This window comes from Nerophis ophidion, linkage group LG08 (assembly GCF_033978795.1).
Source record: "Nerophis ophidion isolate RoL-2023_Sa linkage group LG08, RoL_Noph_v1.0, whole genome shotgun sequence".
Lineage (NCBI taxonomy): Eukaryota > Metazoa > Chordata > Actinopteri > Syngnathiformes > Syngnathidae > Nerophis > Nerophis ophidion.
The window spans coordinates 64,836,897-64,856,782 of NC_084618.1; the positions used below are offsets into that span (position 1 = coordinate 64,836,897).

Below are 19,886 nucleotides of genomic sequence, written 5' to 3' on the forward strand. Positions count from 1 at the left end.
ACATGAGAAGAAGAAAAGTACATAAGGAAGGGAGTGCACCTATGCAGAAGGAGGCAGGGCTAATGATGATGATAAGTGATAGAAAATAAGCATCCGTCCATCCATCCATTCCCTACCGCTTGTCCCTTTCAAGCCTGGGGGAGTTCTGGATGCATGTTCGTGCGTGCGTGATGCTTCTTAGCCACCCGCCCCCCAACGCCAACATCACCACCCGCCACCTCATCAAAGGATGTAACCACAAGGCATCATGCTGTTCCATCCAGATCACTTCCCTCCCTCCCCTCCTCTCCTGCATCCCCCTCCGCTTCACCCTCAGTGCACAGGAGCCCCTAGCAGGTGAGATGGGGGTACTGCATATCCCCACCTCCCCCCTCATCATCCCTAATCTATAACTATACCTTAGAATGCAGCGACATAATTTTACCCAGCAAGATATTGTGTGCACGTACACACAAGAGTAACCGGAGGCTGTTCTCCATCATAACAAAGCTCAGCATGCAGGCCAAGTCCCACGGCATGAATGAAATAGTCGATCAATTAAGCCAGCAGAAAGGAAATGGCCCCGGGTCTCCGGGGGACAACCAATCCAAACAGCACACACCCCCGAGGGCGTTTTTTAAAACCTTGCGGTCACCACCCAAATAATTAAAAAAAGATCCCTCTTTGTTGTAGGTTTTGAGCAGAAATCAAGTAGAGATGATTAATAGAGTCAAGGCAGCATCCTCCTGACTAAAATCTTTAGACCACAGGAGATTTCAAGACACATCTTCTGTATTCTCACATGCATTACAGACGACAGGAATTAATGTTTTTTTCTTTTTCTTTTTTTTTTGTCTTCAGCACAATCAGGTGGCCATGACAGGATTATGAGACACCAATGAGGCCTGCAAAAGCAGCCAAAATATCTTCAGGTAAGTATGAAGCGCCTCATGTGTGTAGTTATGATGCGAGCCTCTTTCTAATACTAAAATTACTCATGAAAATAATACATTTACATTAGACATCAGTTTTATTGTCAGCCCGAATTTGTGTAAGCCAACTCCTCTTTTCCTGAACTGCTGCACAGAAAAGGGTGGAAATGTGTCAAAACATTAAGGGTGTAAAAAAAAAAAAAAATAATAAAAATAAAAAATCGATTCCAGTCCAAATTGCAATTCTTATTCATTTAGATCAGTGGTTCTTAACCCAGGTTCGATCGAACCCTAAGGGTTTGGTGAGTAGGCCTCAGGGGTTCGGCGGAGCCTCCGCCGCAGAGGTCAAGACACACCCGACTCATCGTGTAAATACAAACCCCGTTTCAATGTGAGTTGGGAAATTGTGTTGGAAGTAAATATAAACGGAATACAATGATTTGCAAATTATTTTCAACCCATATTCATTTGAATATGCTACAAGGACAACATATTTGATGTTCAAACTGATAAACGTTTTTATTTTTGCAAATAATCATTAACTTTAGAATGTAATGTCAGCAACACGTGACAAAGAAGTTGGGAAAGGTGGCAATAAATACTGATAGTTTAGGAATGCTCATAAAACACTTATTTGGAACATCCCACAGGTGTGCAGGCTAATTGGGAACAGTTGGGTGCCATGATTGGGTATAAAAACAGCTTCCATGAAATGCTAAGTCATTCACAGACAAGGATGGGGCGAGGGTCACCAATTTGTAAGCAAATTGTCGAACAGTTTTAGAACAACATTTCTCAACGAGCTATTGCAAGGAATTTAGGGATTTTACCATCTACGGTCTGTAAAATCATCAAAAGGTTCAGAGAATCTGAAGAAATCCCTGCACGTAAGCAATGATATTACAGACCTTTGATCGCTCAGGCGGTACTTCATCGAAAACCGACATCAGTGTGTTAAGGATATCACCACATGGGCTCAGGAACACTTCATAAAACCACTGTCAATAACTACAGTTGGTCGCGACATCTGTAAGTGCAAGTTAAAACTACTGTGGAATACGAAAGCAATTTCTCAACAATACAAAGGAACGCCGCCGGCTTGGCTGGGCCCGAGCTCATCTAAGATGGACTGATGCAAAGTGGAAAAGTGTTCTGTGGTCTGATGAGTCCACATTTCAAATTATATTTGGAAACTGGACGTGGTGTCCTCCGGAACAAAGAGGAAAATAACCATCCGGATTGTTATAGGTGCAAAGTTCAAAAGCCAGCATCTGTGATGGTGTGAGGGTGTATTAGTGCCCAAGGCATGGGTAACTTACACATCTGTGAAGGCACCATTAATGCTGAATGGTCCATACAAGTTTTGGAGCAACATATGTTGTCATCCAAGCAACGTTATCATGGACGCCCCTGCTTATTTCAGCAAAACAATGTGTTACAACAGCGTGGCTTCGTAGTAAAAGAGTGCGGGTACTTTACTGGCCCGCCTGCAGTCCAGACATGTCTTCCATCGAAAATGTGTGGCACATTATGAAGCATAAAATACGACAACAAGACACCGGACTGTTGAACAACTTAAGCTGTACATCAAGCGAGAATGTTAAAGAATTTCACTTTCAAAGCTTCACCAAATAGCTTCCTCAGTTCCCAAACGTTTATTGAGTGTTTTTAAAAGAAAAGGTGATGTAACACAGTCGTGAACATGCCCTTTCCCAATTACTTTGGCACGTGTTGCAGCCAAGAATTTCCAAGTTGATTATTATTTGCAAAAAATAAATAAAGTTAATGAGTTTGAACATCAAATATCTTGTCTTTGTAGTGCATTCAACTGAATATGGGTTGAAAAGGATTTGCAAATCATTGTATTCAGTTTATTTTTACATATAACACAATTTCACAACTTAAATGAAAACGGGGTTTGTAAAAACTTCTCCCTATCGGCGTAATGTTCCCTCTAATGTTCCATCTGATTTGCAGGTGTGTAATTAATTGTGAGTTCATGCACTGTGTTGGTTTTGTTCTTTGAACAAGGTGATGTTCATGCACGGTTCATTTTGTGCACCAGTAAAAAAAACATAACTTTATCTTGAATTTTAAAAATGTTTCTAAATTTTTCACTAAAGCCGGGTTAGGTGAATGCGCATTTGAAACTGGTAGGGTTCGGTACCTCCAACAAGGTTAAGAACCACTGATTTAGATTCTAAATAGATTCATAATTTTCAGAAATCGATTTTAGAAAACCATGTATTTTTCTTTCTTTCTTCAGTCTCTTGCTCAATGCAAATTAAAATCCATTAATATACACAGAATATATGTAGATACACGTATATACATATATGTAAATAAACACACACACAGATATATATATATATATATATATATGTAGATACACGTATAAACATATATGTAAATAAACACACACACATTTATATATACATATATATATGTAGATACATGTATTAACATATATGTAAATAAACACACACATATATATATATATATATATATACACATATATACATATATATATATTTATGAATATATATATATACATATATATACACATACATATAAATATATACATAAATACACACATATACATATGTATACATATACATACACATATATATGTATATAAATGTAGTTAAATAAACACACACACAAATATATATATACATATATATACACAAATGTATATACATACATATGTATACATATATGTGTACATATATATATATATATATATATATATACACATACATTATATATATGTATAAATATATGTATATGCATATATGTAATGTATATGTATGTATGTGTACATATATGTATGTATATGTGTACATACATATATACATATATATGTACACATATACACACTATATTTTAGTATATGTACATATATATTTACATTCATATGCACACATATACACATTATATACATGTAAACATTGTGTGTGTGTGTGTGTGTGTGTGTGTGTGTGTGTGTGTGTGTGTGTGTGTGTGTGTGTGTGTGTGTGTGTGTGTGTGTGTGTGTGTGTGTGTGTGTGTGTGTGTGTGTGCTTGCGTGCGTGCGTGTCTGTGTATATGATATAGATTTTTAAAAATTGATGTGGGTTTAATCTGATTAAAAATCAGAAACATCAGAATCAATAATTTTTTAAACAGACAAAAACTAATTTAACTTTATTCATTTAAATTGGTGAAGTTATCGCCTGTCTTTTTCCAAGCGGAAAAGAACATGCGCGACTGGAAGAGCAACAGGAAGAGAAAAATGGCTTCGCCCATTTAAACACCACCACTAGCAAAATCATTGAAGGAATGGGAACTGTTAAACACAAACACAAATAACTTACTCAATTTCTACAAAGCAGACCTTTCTTTTCATGGCACAATGCGTGTTATGCGGGAGCATATAAAGCAGAGGCTTGTTGGACATCTGGAAGATGTCTTTTCCAACTCTACTCAGCAAGATAGTTAGCTTTTTAGCTAGTTAGCTAAATAAGTGTGTAGCTTTATTTTTTTCGAAAGTCCGCCAGCTAAACTTTGTCTATATTAAAGTGGAACCTAGATTTACGAAAGCTCATTTGCATCCTTTTTTGTTTACATTGTGCCAAATGTGCCTCTGCCTGCAAACTATGTCTCGCGATTCATTCATTCATGCATTCATTCATTTTGCATGCTGCTTGAAGCCATCAAGGGCTGCCATTTTGATGACATCACTTCCTGTACAGAGGGTCATTTTGAAGAAGCGGGGCCCCCTACGTCACACCCTGTTTACATCCCGTACACACAAGCCTAACCATTTTAAGAGCTTTTCCAGAGAGCGGTACTTCTGACGTGTTTATTTCCACAATTGCCGTACATCTGCAATTGTGGAAATAAACATACCGGTGGTATTGTGGTACCGGTCAGAGCTGTGTCAGCCTGTCTTTGAGATTATTTTGTGTGATCAGTAACACTTTAAATGGGTACAAACTCTAACAGTTTCACTGTATACCTTGGTGTGGCTCGACAACCGCTTTGAGCTAACATTTTAGCTAGTTAGCCTCCGGCTAGCGGCATCTTTAGTTCGAGGATTTTATCAGCGAAAGGGGCTTTGTTCCGCAGCAAGTCTTTAATGCGATGGGACCAAAAAAGATGCCACAGGGGACCTTTATTATAGCGAAGGAGAAGGCACTACCAAGACACAAGTTGATGAAGGATGGCCTCACATGCGAGTTTGTGCCAGCGCTAACAGTGGCTACGTGAAGCCACTGTTCGTTTATCACTCCGAAACTCACATAGTGTGGAACAACGCAACATATATTCCCAGACGCAAAGTAAAATTATTTTCCTTTTTTCAGAATCAGAATCCGAATAGTTTTTGCCATTGTTTGAGAATGGGTTCACAACCTAGGAATTTTTCTTGGTGCAATCGTGCAACATAAATCACATACAACTTTGTACTCAAGCTTCATCCCACCTCCACAGACATGCACCTGGGGATAAACTGATAGGCAATACAGAAAAATTGGCCCTTGTGTGTGAATGTGAGTGCGAATGTTGTCTGCATAACTGTGTTGGCCATGCGACAAGGTGGCGAATTGTACCCTGCCCTCTGCCCAGGTAGAGCTGGGATAGGCTCCAGGCCTCCGGCGTACCCGACAGGGACAAGCTGTAGAATATTGCTGAATGGATGTTCTTTGGTTTTGGAGCACACCGAGACTTGTGTGTGTTCTGTCAATGCTTACTTAGTGGGGACTTCGCTCTGTTTACACAGTCACTTTTAGGGGACCTCTGACAGTATGGGGACAAAAAAACAGGTCTCCTGAAGGGAAACCTTTTTAAATGATAGTCAGATCCATTCTGAAGATGCCTAAGTTTTTTCATAGTCAGATCCATTCTGAAGATGCCTAAGTTTTTTCAAACGGTCCTCAGTAGTCATGTACAAATTTGTGTGAATTATGCAAAATTATTTAAATTTGGTCCCCATGAACCATATGAACTTTTTTTTCCCAAAGGTCCCCAGTAAGAATGATCAGCACATTACTTCATCAATCCAGAGATTTAAAGACGTGTGTGAGCTAACTGGGCATTGGCCATTTTACCTCATTTTTTTTATGCCTCCACAACCCGTAGAAAGGGTGGTCCCCACAAGTTCTGATCCAAAATTTGATCCCCATTCCAAATGATAACCAGTGTGTGCGTGCGTGTGTGTGTGTGTGTGGACATTCAACCTTGCTGTAATATTGTGTTGTTTGGATTTAAAAAAAAGATTGTCAAGAATCAATTAAGTTCGTAAATTGAGGTTCCACTGTATACTTGATATCTACAATCAAGAATATTAACACTGCCAAAATTATAATTATTTTTAAAGTGTATTTGAGTTTAAAATTATAAAAATGGTAATAGGTAATATCTACAATGAGTGGAAGGGAAATCAGTGGTATAATTGCTTGCTTGCTTTTAGATGCGTTTATGGCGTTTTTATTTTTCTAGCAGCCTAATGAGCAGCACAGTTCATGAATAAATACTTCTGCAAAAAGTAGTCAAAGCTATTGTAAGCACATGGCTAAAAATATCTCAAGCTAAATTTGTAAGTCCATGGCTAAATTAGACCCACTGAACACGTTTCATGATCCAACAGGTCGACTAAACATTAAGATAGTCGCAACTAATTGGCTATCAAAATTGTCGCTAGCTGCATGAGATCAAAACAAGTGTCATATTTAAGATGAACTAACCCTATGGATATGTTTTTGTTCCCTTTCTAAAAACAAAAAATACCTATGGAAGGTGATTATAGCATGAATAGTATTGGACCAATATGTATCTCTATTGGGAGTGAATTAGTGCAGATTGCACATCACTAAAACAGACACACAAAAAAATTAATTTAGGGTTAAAATGTGTTGTCATGACAATATTACTCTTTTGTTATATCTCCGGGACATTAGTTGCAGGAGGAGTCCATTCATGATCCATTTGGGTAAATGCCTGATTTTTTTATGAGAAAGAAGCTAGAGAGAATAGTCCATGAATGATTTGTTGCGTGAGGTGCAGAAGAAATGATGAGAACAAATGTGGGGGATGGAAGGCATGAAAGGTTAACCTCAAGGTGAACGATTTGAGCTTTGGACAGGCTGTGTGAGCGCCATCAGGTGATGGTGATGATAGAGCCACACACATAAAACATCCACAAACTAATTCAATCACCAGCCTTAAAATAGATCCACTCCCTCATCACTTTGTCTTTTTTTCCCCCCCTAACAGCAGCGACAGCATCCTCAGCATCTCTCTTTTGGGCTCAAATCGAAGGGGGGTGTTTTCTGGGTTACCCTAGGTCTAAAAATAGCACCAGCTGTAGATTTATAATGCAGGACTAGTGTGTGTGTGTGTGTGTGTGTGTGTGTGTGAGGGAGGGGTGGTGAGGAGCAAATGGATGAAAAAAAAAAGAGCGTTACGGGAAGATGCAGTTGGCAGCGAGAAGCCAGGCGGGAAGTGACGGAAGGGAGGAAGGAAGGAAAGGAAGCAAGGCAGGAAAGGGCGTTATGAAACTGGAGACTTGGTGTGTATGTGTGTGTGTGTGTGTGTGTGTGTGTGTGTGTGTGATGCAGCGGAATGCAGATGAAGGAAGTTGGCAGAGGTGGAAGAAGATCAGCGTCTAGACATTTAACTGCACTCTTGTACTTCCTGGATGAGGTCCAAGCCATGATATTCACATATTGTGTGTGTTTGCTTTATCAAACCTCCTTCCGTGCATGCAGGTCTTCACACACAAACACACACACACACACACACACACACACACACACATGTATATGAATGTATAAAGGCACACATGCACGCATGCAAACAGCCAGCAAGGTGGGGAACACCCACCAGTGCTGCTGCCCTAAGCAATAAGACTTATGCCAACATATTGTGCGCCAGCGTGTGCTTTATGGACTTGTGGATGATATTTACTGCGACAGTAACAGTGAGGCTGCAACGGTTACGGCGCTGCATGCTATAAAGGACAAAACGAGACTTGTTGAATGTGCTCGCTCCCATCAATGGAGGCGGAGAGCTAGGAAGAAAAAAACAAAAAACATGCACGGTTAATACTCACTTTGCTTTCAGCAGGTTGTGTGTCAGCAACACAACAAAAAATTATCAATCAGTGCGTAGTTTTCTTTCTAAAAGGCTCACAAACGAGGAGGAGGAGGAGTATATCCAGTGGCATTCAAAGATGATTTTGTTGCTTTTTTTTTTTTTTTATGTTAGTTGCCCAGCGCCAAAAATACTGGTTATTGCCGACTGTGACTTGTCATGCTGATAATGGCAAAAGGGATGAAGAGGAGGAAAAAACACCCTGAAAACTGCCTCTCTTGTTGCTGTCAATCACAAAACCGCACCTTTTTCTTTGTGTTATTGCCAAAATACGATCAGCTGTCTCATCTATAGTAATAATATTCTGTAAGCCTCCCTGCCAAATGTTTCAATGGAGATGTAGCCTCTCTTTTGCCTTTTCCCTCTCTCTGTTCCTTCAGAGGAGCGTCACCTCCTGCACTATTTTTTTTTTTTTTTTGCCTCTCCCTCCCTCAGACGATCCATGTGGGCGGATTCGACCCACAAGACAGAAGGGTGGGAGGAACCACGTATAATACACATGCAGGGCTAATATGTTCAATGTACACAAATAGATAAATGCATGCAATGGAGGAGTGATGCGGGAGGATGGTGCTGATTTATTGCCATCTGCTCTCTCCCTCTCTCTCTTTGTGCTTCTGGATGGATGCACAAACACCATTTTGTCTACCGGTTCCATTGACATCGGCAGTCATGTGGCACCGCAAGTCTACAAAAGCCGTGCCGTCCAAAACACAAACCATAAAAAGACAATACGCAGATATTCAAATATGGTATGATTTGATCAGACATTTTGACACACTACCTGATAGCTAAATGAGGTACTAATCCTGAATTACTGACATGTAGGAAAAAAATTGATTTATTCAAAATGTCATTTGTTAATGTTCTTACAGTGGCGCAAAAAAGTATTTAGTCAGCCACCGATTGTGCAAGTTCTTCCACTTAAAATGATGACCGAGGTCTGTAATTTTCATCATAGGTACAATACAACTGTGAGAGACAGAATGTGAAAAAAATCCAGGAATTCACATTGTAGGAATTTTAAAGAATTTATTTGTAAATTATGGTGGAAAATAAGTATTTGGTCAACCATTCAAAGCTCTCACTGATGGAAGGAGGTTTTGGCTCAAAATCTCACGATACATGGCCCCATTCATTCTTTCCTTAACACGGATCAATTGTCCTGTCCCCTTAGCAGAAAAACAGCCCCAAACCATGATGTTTCCACCCCCATGCTTCACAGTAGGTGTGGTGTTCTTGGGATGCAACTCAGTATTCTTCTTCCTCCAAACACGACGAGTTGAGTTTATACCAAAATGGATACATGGATGATACAGCAGAGGTTTGGGAGAATGTCATGTGGTCAGATAAATGATAAATGGGTTGTACTTGTATAGCGCTTTTCTACCTTCAAGGTACTAAAAGCGCTTTGACACTACTTCCACATTTACCCATTCACACACACATTCACACACTGATGGAGGGAGCTGCCATGCAAGGCGCCAACCAGCACCCATCAGGAGCAAGGGTGAAGTGTCTTGCTCAGGACACAACGGACGTGACGAGGTTGGTTCTAGGTGGGATTTGAACCAGTGACCCTCGGGTTGCGCACGGCCACTCTCCTACTGCGCCACGCCGTCCCTAATGAAACCAAAACAGAACTTTGGGGCTGTTTTTCTGCTAAGGGGACAGGACGCCTGATCCGTGTTAAGGAAAGAATTAATGGGGCCGTGTATCGTGAGATTTTGAGTCAAAACCTCCTTCCATCAGTGAGAGCTTTAAATGGTTGACCAAATACTTATTTTCCACCATAATTTACAAATAAATTCTTTAAAATTCCTACAATGTGAATTCCTGGATTTTTTTTTACATTCTGTCTCTCACAGTTGAAGTGTACCTATGATGAAAATTACAGACCTCTGTCATCATTTTAAGTGGGAGAACTTGCACAATCGGTGGCTGACTAAATACTTTTTTGCCCCACTGTATATGTATTGTTGCGATTTTGACACACATGCAGCCAAATAAAATGCTTAAATCTCAGAAACCTGCAATATGGGCATTTAGGATAATATATGTTCCTGAATCTTGTTATAATTTATTATATTATTTGTGTATTTATTGCGGTGATTTTGCCTCACAAAACAAACATACAGTCATGGCCCAAAATCTTGGCACCCCTGCATTTTTGTCAGATAATGCACCACTTCTCCCAGATACTTGTTGAAATCATAAATGCGTTGGCATTCACATGTTTATTTATTTTGTTTGCATTGGAACACCACAAAAAGCCCCGGAAAAACCCAAATCTGATATTATTTTACACAGAACCCCAAAAATGGACTGGACAAAATTATTGGCACCCTCAACTTAATATTTCGTAGCACACCCTTGGGAAAAATAACTGAACTCAATCGCTTCCTGTAACTATCGATGAGTTTCTTACACCTTGCCATAGGAATATTGGACCACTCTTCTTTTGCAAACTGCTTCAAGTGTCTTAGATTTTAAGGGTGTCTTCTACCAACTGCTCTTTTTACATCTCTCCACAGATCTGAACTCATTGATGACCACTTCAGAACTCTCCAGCGTTTTGTCTTAAGCCATTTTTGTGGGCTTTTTGAAGTATGTTGTGGGTCGTTGTCCTGCTGAAAGACCCATTACCTCTGACGGAGACCCAGCTTTCTGACAATGGGCCCTACATTATGCCCCAAAAATATTTGGTAGTCATCAGATTTCATGATGCCATGCACACAGTCAAAGCATCCTGTACAAGAAGCAGAAAAGTTACCCCAAATTATCAGTGAACCTATACCATGTTTGACTGTAGGGATAGTGTTCTTTTCTTTGAAGGCCTCATTTAGTTTTCTGTTAACAGTGTGATGATGTGCTTTACCAAAAAGCTCCACTTTAGTCTCATCTGTCCACAGGACGTTCTCCCAGAAGGATTTTGGCTTCCTCAGGTACGTTTTTGCAAACTCCAGTCTTGCTTTTTTATGTCCCTGTGTAAGCAGCGGGGTCCTCCTGGGTCTCCTACCATAGCGTCCCTTTTCATTGAGATGGCGACGGATAGTGTGAGCGGACACTGTTGTACCTTGTGTCTGCAGGTCAGCTTGAATTTGTTTGGAAATGGACTGAGGTTCTTTATCCACAATTCTAACAATCATTTGTTGCAGTCTTTCATTAAGTTTTCTCTTTGGTCCATGTCCAGGGAGGTTAGCTACAGTGCCATGGGCTTTAAACGTATTGATGACATTGCACACAGTAGACTCAGGAACATTTAGATCTCTGGAGATGGACTTGTAGCCTTGAAAGTGTCCATGCTTTTCCACAACTTTGGTTCTTAAATCTTCTCAGAGGTTTTTGCTCATCTTTCTTTTCTTCATGCTCAGTGCTGTTGGTACACACAACACAAAGGCTGAGACAACTTTTTAACTGGCTGCAAGTGTGATTTCTATATTGCCAGTACCTGTTATTTGCTACAGGTAGGGGTGTAACGGTACGTGTATTTGTATTGAACCGTTTCGGTACGGGGGTTTCTGCTTAGCACGCGGGGGTACCGAACGAGTGTATGAGCAAAAGTCTTCACAAGCTGCTCTGCTTTCTGCATTTGTGTCAGTACCCAGCAGTGACCCACCCACACAACCATCTGATTGGTTACATACAAAGCCAATCAGCAGTGCGTATTCAGAGTGATGTAGTCAATGCTTCAGCGTCGAGCAGATATGTGTTTAGCAGGGGAGCATAACACAGCGTACTCTCCCCAAATTATAAAAAACACCTCCCAGTCACAACAACTATTACATCACTATGAGCCCGTTGACCTTCTAGAAACGTAAACTGCAGCTCAGCTCGCTCGCAGTTCTGGCTTGAGGTGAAGACTAATTAGCTTTTGCTGTGTGTGTGTGTGTGTGTGTGTGTGTGTGTGTGTGTGTGTGTGTGTGTGTGTGTGTGTGTGTGTGTGTGTGTGTGTTAGGGGCAGCAAAGCCCTGTCTGTCTGTTATTTCATTGAACTCCATGGTGTTCAGGGAGGAATAGTCTCTCCTATTGCAATTGTACTATTTTTCCAGTAATAATTTCATTAATAATTTGTAATGTAGCAGCCGAGTTTTGAATGGCAGGGTCCCTGCTAACACGTGTTGATAAAAATACAACATTTACGTAATAAAAGTCAACTACAGGCTTCCCAAATGCTGTAATAAATTAAGCATGATGAGTTGACTTGAAAACTGTTTAATCTTGCGCTTTTTATATGTAGAAGAAAGGTTTTGTAATTTTATTTAATCAAAGCAACAACTTGAAATACTTAAATGTGGATTAACGTGGGCAGAATGATTATAGTGTTCCCAATGTTAAAAGGATAGAGCCATTGTTTGAGACGTTGGGACGGCGTGGCGCAGTGGGGAGAGTGGCCGTGCGCAACCCGAGCGTCCCTGGTTCAATTCCCACCTAGTACCAACCTCGTCACGTCCGTTGTGTCCTGAGCAAGACACTTCACCCTTGCTCCTGATGGGTGCTGGTTAGCGCCTTGCATGGCAGCTCCCTCCATCAGTGTGTGAATGTATGTGTGAATGGGTAAATGTGGAAGTAGTGTCAAAGCGCTTTGAGTACCTTAAAGGTAGAAAAGCGCTATACAAGTACAACCCATTTATTGTTTACAAAATTGATAACCAAAAAATTTATATTTTGTTGTTTTCTAACTGTACCGAAAATTAACCGAACCGTGACCTCTAAACCGAGGTACGTACCGAACCGAAATTTTTGTGTACCGTTACACCCTTAGCTACAGGTGAGTTTACTTACAAATTAAAGGAGCACCATATGCTTAGACTACAACTATTTCTTACAATTTTTTAAAAGTGCCAAATATTTTGTCCAGTCCATTTTTGGAGTTCTGTGTAAAAGAATTTCAGATTTATTTATTTTTTTTTGTAGTTTTTTGGGGGGGTTGGGAGTGGTTTTGTTCTAATGCAAACAAAATAAATAAACGTGAACACCAAAGCATTTGTAATTTCAACAATTTTCTGGGAGAAGTGGTGCATTATCTGACAGAAATGCAGGGGTGCCAATATTTTTGGTCATGAATGTACATCTAAAATTATACTATAATTTTTATTTTGTTTTATTGACTCATAAAAAATATTTAAAATTGTACTATAATTTTAACTCATTCTTTTACTCAAATTGGGTGCTTAAATGTTAAACCCTGCCTTTTGGGTATTTAGGGGTAAACAACTATATTCATTTACGAATTTCAACATAATTTACTGTACATTTTTGTAAATCTTGTGTAACCAAATTATGTTTTAAATGAGCAGAATGGGCATCCAGCATATTTATTCAAAATGATATTTGAATGTTTTCCCCACATGGATGTGTTTATTCCAAGCGTTGTCTCATTAAATGCTAATAGACTATTAATTCTTTCAAAAACTATTTTAAGAGTTACTCAGCAGCGCTCCTGCTGGATGCAGTAAATAGTGTACTCCATTGTTGCCTTGGTCGCTTTAAAAAGGCTCATGCAGTAATTTACGTAATGTAATTGTTAGTCAATTAATCATACCCAAATATAAAGATGTCTTACAAATGTTCAGTATTATTTGTTGTATCCATATTTTATGTATGCAGTCCTCGCCACATTTGGGTTTTTATTCTATTTTCAGCAACATTTTTGGACTAAATTATGCATTTCCAAGCATAAAATGGTAGACCTCCAGTCATCAAAGTATATTTATAATTAATGATAAGTACTTTGCCTGAAACTTTTTTTTTATCGCAGCCATGTCTACCGCAATAAATGAGGGATTACTGTTTTATTAGAACATAAAATATAAAACTATAATGAGATTGACTCAAATGTATCCCTGCTGGTTGCAGCTTAGACAATTATCTCTATGTTGCCTGCTTCAAGAAGTGCACAATAGTTCTTATCAATGAATCTACTCATTAAGACCAAAGAGGACCAGATTGCACTATTTATTAATATTGTTGTGATGTTGACCGACTTGGGTTGCCAAATAATGCAATGAAATCCGGAATTTTTTTATATGAATACGTCTAGAAGTCCCAATTTTTTTTGTTTCCGCCTCCCCCCCAAATAAAACTATACCTCCAATATTTATTTTTTACAAACTATAATGCAATTGAATCAAGAGCATACCTGCTGGTTGCAGCCAAAAAATTGCTCCATTTTCGGGGGGCCATTTGGGGCTGGCAGTTTGTTTTCGATTGGGTTGAATCACATTCTAATTTACAATGTAAATGAGGTAAGAATGTGATAATGTAGTTTGCATTGATGACTCTAGCTAGATGAGGGGTACAAAAAGGAACACCTCCAGGTATGACGCAAGTAAAGGAAGAAATCCAATGATTAGCAGGGCAGCTAATGCACTTGTTATGGACAGGAAACTCAAAGAGAGTGCATGATGAACTCATGAAAATTACAGCAGTAGTAAAAGGACGAAGGGCTATTGTGTTTTTTATGAATGTGTGTAATTGTGTTTGTGTTTGTGTGTGTGTCTGCGACCGCAAGTGCATTAAGTGAGAGAAGATGAGCCAAAGAGACATGAGCGAGCAAGATGCGAGTTTGCTCTTTGAGAATTAGCGCAGAGCAGCTTGTTATTGTTAAATGAGGCAGTTTATGAAGCTTAAGCAGCTTGCTTGAACATGCACACGGGACAACAGAAGCTAATTAGCTGCTTTGACGCCATACTGGCTTTTCCAAATGGGAAAAGTTGCAGGAAAAGAGTTTGCAGAAGTTTGTTTGTTGCAATGAGGTCAGGTTTCTTCAGGTGATCCTTCACTAAAATGAAGGCAAAAGTGCCCTCTAATGTGCTATAACTCACACTGAAGGCACACGCCTTTGTTTTTTACTCAAGTGCAGCGTGTATCAGCCGTTTGTTGGGAGTGAAGCACCTAATGGGTGGGGCGGCCTTTTATTTTTTTTTAAATGAAAACTAAACATATTTTGGCACATTTCGTCAGATACTACATAGCCTGCATGGGGCACTTATTGGAGTGTCAGACATCTATTTAGGTTAGAGCGGTGATTCCCAAACTGTGGTAAACAGTTTCCATTTAGTGGTACGCCAAAGAACCACTGGATTAAAATACAGTGTTTTATTTTCCTATATACAAACACAGTGTTCATGTTCAAACTGTGTGTAATGTTACAGTGGCCAAAATATTAAATATACTTGTTATAGAAAACCTTGTTCTTGTTTGTTATGAATACATTAACCTACCACGTTAATGAATTTTAATGTTGGTCATTATGGAGCTGTTTTTTCTGCGGTGGTACGTGGTGAAAAGTTTGAGAACCACTGGGTTAGAGCTGGTGATGGGGAGGTATTTATTTGTACAAATGCATAAAAAGAAATATTAAATATCTTAAAAGTTGCCAATTTTTACTCGCAAAGGAAAAAAAGGGTTCGTCTAGTTAAGGTGCAGCATTTAGAATATAGTTCAATAATGTCATTGTTTATGTATTTCAGTATAGTAGTATATTTACTCAACTGCAGAAAGTGCAAGGGGACAATATACTTGAACCTAATTTGTTGTACGTATTTGCTCATATTTGCTGTGATAACAGCTGTGGCAAGTCTGCACTTGAAATTATGCGGCTGTAATTTGACTACATTGCACGCTGATTTGTAAAAAGCACTTTTTATATGTGTATATTGCACCGGTATTACAAAATGATTTTAATCATGTAATTTTAATCATATGTATTTTAAATCATGTCATGTGATTTTAATAGTGAATGCTAAATGTGCCTTGGGAAGGACTACAGATGGAAATTAGCATGGTGCTAAATCTGGTACAGCCATCCGTTTGATGTAACTGTAAATTGTCATTTTTAAAAAAATAAATACAATGGCTGGAGGTGTTTATTTACTTTATTGCAGACATTAATTATTAGGGTATAAGGCATTAAATAGGGCCGCTTTTTTTTTTTTTTTTAAATGTTCACATTTTTACAAAAGGACATTAAACATTGCATATGCTTTTAGATGTGTATTTTATCTAAACTAGGTTTGCATTATTTGAGGAAGTTCAGTAATTTGTCAACGTTTAATGACCAAATAACGCCCATGATATCACACTGGACTAATAAGCAAGTTAACGAAACAAATCTACTGGTTTACAGGAGAATTTAGTAACAAAAAATGCCATGTTGTAAAAAGGCAGTATAGTTTTGTGTCAACTACCAGTACTGTATAAATAAAATGGGTTTTCAATGGAGGTTTAATATTAGCATCAATTTCACAGAAATGTGTTTGCTACAATAAAATTCATCATCTTTAAATGCAATCATCATGAACAATGGGGATGCATAAAACCCCATCATGAACCCTCCTAAACGTACTTGTTTTTAAGGCCACATGATTGATGATCAGCACTTACCAAGACGACAGCAGCAGAAGTGCTCGCAGTCGTTTGTTCATCATGCTGCATAATACTGGATGTTCTCAGCTCATGCATATTTGTGTGCTCAAAAACGTCTAAAAAATACATTGTTTAATGTTATGATTTGGAACTATAGCCAGTATGTGCACCAATTGAGGAGTGGGGGCACTTTTTGGGGGTTTTTGTCGACGGCACTTTCCTGGTCTGGGACGTGAGAAAAACCGTCCAAACCTTGATTGTCCCAAAAATGTCTGAAAACTCCAAGTTTCCCTTTTCAGGAGTGGAACTCTCACAACATCATATTTTTTATACATGCATACAAGCAGATAACACCGAGGGTTTCTGTTGTGCATGTAATATTATGACCACTAGAGGGAGACAAGGTTCCCACAAAGTTGAAGTCCATACACTAGGATGACACATCTGTCCTAAGAGTACATTGTGGCATTTTTGTCAATTCACTTACAGGGTTTTTTTGTTTGTTTGTTTGTTTTTAAGCTAAGGGACCTTTGAGAAGCCCTTTTCTGAGGTCCAAGAGTGAAGATGAAGGCACAGTTTCATTTTCAGCAGTTTTTAAAATTAGAGCAGAGGCAGCAAATCATACTGCCGCACGCTTGGCGCGCAAATCAAAGTGAAGACGGGATTCAAATTAATGAACACAGAAGACGTAAAGCCTACTTGCTTTCTTGGGACTGGAACAAAAAACACTTATTTGCCGCCCTTTGCTAGGCGTGGGTGCTGGAAAAGTGCAGGAAAGCGAGAAAAGCCCTTTTTTTTTTTAAAATTGCAATAAGTCTTCTATGTAGTTTGTCACCTTCTTGATGTGTGCACAGGGAGCAGACTCCCAAAAATTGTACAAATATTGTATTGTGTTGTCATCCATCATTTACATGCAGTCCATGCAGTATTTCCATATAAAATTATCCTGCATGATCTTTCTGACTGTAATTTAAACAAACTTTTTTTTCCAGTCCATCTTCAACCCAAAAGTTGTCTTCAAAGTATCAGTTAGTCAGGTCCACATTCATCTGCTCCATCAAGAGTTGACTTTAACTAATTGAACAAAATACCAAATAACTGAAAAACAATTAATGTATTATCATTGTATAAAAATTATTTATTACACTTTATGTTAGTGTTTTGAGCAGTAAAACATTGTTTTGGGGAATTTCAGCTGCCAAGAAACAATACATTTTATTTTAAATACCTTCCAGATTGCAAATAATGTTTCTTTTTATTCTGCAAAAACCAGAACACTCTGTAGAGGGGCTTCGAAAGATCATACAGTTTTGGTGTGGGAATATAAAAACATTCACTATAAAGCTTTTGATTATTATTTATTTTTTTACCATTTATAAGTGAATAATTTCAACAGCAAAATTGACAATTCACACTCAGTGTTTATTGGTGCTATATTACAGCTTTGCTACAAAATATAAGATGACATTTTTTTCCCTCCAAGATACAGTAGGTTGTTTTGTATTTGGAGCTTAGATGTATAGAGCAAACCAGTAGGTTATTATACTTGTATTATAGAGGACCTACGATGATTTTAGTCTGCATTTTAAACATTTCCTCGTGGTCTCGACCAGTGTTTCTAAAACATTTGCCCATTGTCAGGCCACCAAAAATATCTGTATCTCAGCTGTGGTCTGTAAAGTACGCAGCAGCAGTACCTAGTTTTAACACACTTTTCAACACGTCTGGATGTAACGACAATGTCAAACACAGTAAAAGTCTGGAGATAAAGTCAGAGAAGTTTGTTTAACGCAAATATTATGACTAAAGGGGTGAAGCCGTATTTTCAATTTCACTTTAATTTTATTCACAGTTCGTAGTTCTATGTTAATTTCATTTTGAGTCCCTTATTTTAAACTAAGCCTTGGTAATCTTTGTGATTAACATGCTTTCATATTGTTTGACAAGGTTTATCCTGATATAATTATTGAATATGATTAAAATCAAGAGTAAAATTACTAATTTAGTGTTATTGAGTGGGCCCCAGACTCCTCTACAGTGGAAAAGTTGGGGCCCCGAGGTCAAAAAGGTTAAGAACCCCCGGTCTAGTTAAAATGTATTGGATATGCTGTTTTGTAGCCTGAAACAGTTGAGAGCTTGATCTATTTTCTAAATAAGTATGTACACCTCGCTGTGATGTCACAATGTAGTCTGTGCAAAACCCCACAAACATCGGCATATAAAACTGCATGCAAGCTCACACTAAAATGCATGAATCTTATGATTTAATGCTTTGGCATTGTTTAACACGAGTATCCAACATTGTAACATTTATAAGTCAGAAAAGAAAACATTCATCATAGGTCCCCTTCAAAAACAACATTTCAGTTAAAGTTTGTTTTTGGACTACTTTTTCAATACTTTATTTTGTCCAAAAACAGGACTTGAACAGGATATATATTCAGGTTTATTTATACGCTGGTCAATACGGTATTTCCGTTTTTGGGCTCAGTTCAATATGCATTTTTGTCATTTTTTTTTTTATTTCAACAACACAAACTGTGCAGCGTGTGACAAAAAAGAAACGATCCAAGTTCTAAAAATTCCACGCACAAACATCCTATGAGGCGCAACACGATGGGTGAAACGATGGTGTTGACATCAACACCTCTTTGCTTTTTGACATGATGGCCTGAGTTGCTCAATGTTCTCGCTTAATCCAAATAGAAATGTTCATTGTCTATTTATTTTCAGTGGCCTTCGCAGTTAAAGCACAAAAAGGTGTCTTGATTGACGTACAGCCGACAGCACTCCCTCTTAGCGTTTAAAGGACAAACCTGCATTGGTACGCTTGCAACTGGGCAGCCTCTGCTTGCGTGTGTGCTTCTTGTCCGTCTTTTTACTATTTTTTATTTCGGCCTCCCAGTGCTTCTTCACCAGCGTGTACAGCCTCATGGTGGCCTGGGCATCCTGGACCTGCAAGAACCATTTCACCTTATTACATTCCTGACACACGTGGACTTTGAATCAAATGACATGATGACTTACAGAGGAATGTTCACCCTGCTGAACCTTGACATTGAGTATTCTCTTGCAAAGTACCCTCAACGCGGGGCACTTACTCTGAAAGAGGAAACATGTATGACATTCTGTCTGATGACGATGATGATGATGAAAAGATTTGATCTGTTGATACCCTGACGGTCTTCCTGAAGGGTTTATACTTCTGAGTGTCACGGGTTTTCTTTTTTGGGTGATCAAGAAGCAAAATCTGTAACAATAGAAAATGTAAATCTTTAAACTGACTTCAAAATAAAAGTATTTGAATTATACAAAGGAAAGACAGTGAGATAAAAGGTAATTGATGAATGACCCGACAACTTTGTGTGTTTAAGGTATTTTTTCACATCACACTCATCCAAGCAAGCATTTATAGAGCATCAAATTCCTTTCCCAAACTGTTACCACAAAGGTTCAAGCAGAAACGTCTTG

The 19,886-nt window shown here is 38.7% G+C and overlaps 1 protein-coding gene and 1 long non-coding RNA gene across 4 annotated transcripts in view; one reads left to right on the top strand and one right to left on the bottom strand.

Annotated features, from left to right (window-relative positions):
* The window catches only part of LOC133558173 (potassium voltage-gated channel subfamily C member 1-like), a 145,890-nt gene that overhangs the window by 119,915 nt on the left and 6,089 nt on the right, over positions 1–19,886 (bottom strand). For 2 of the 3 annotated variants that reach the window (XM_061909350.1, XM_061909351.1), the window contains exons 6-8: positions 19,591–19,665; positions 19,443–19,517; positions 19,232–19,370 (exon numbers count right to left, since the gene is read on the bottom strand). In XM_061909350.1, coding sequence (XP_061765334.1) covers positions 19,232–19,370; positions 19,443–19,517; positions 19,591–19,665 — 289 coding nt within the window. Of the gene's footprint in view, positions 1–8,004; positions 8,559–19,231; positions 19,371–19,442; positions 19,518–19,590; positions 19,666–19,886 lie in introns of those variants that run through there. The other variant, XM_061909352.1, reaches the window with a different exon arrangement.
* Positions 766–19,812, top strand: LOC133558176 (uncharacterized). Its single transcript, XR_009807906.1, has 3 exons — positions 766–911; positions 10,580–10,990; positions 16,935–19,812. It is a non-coding gene; the product is annotated as an uncharacterized LOC133558176 (long non-coding RNA).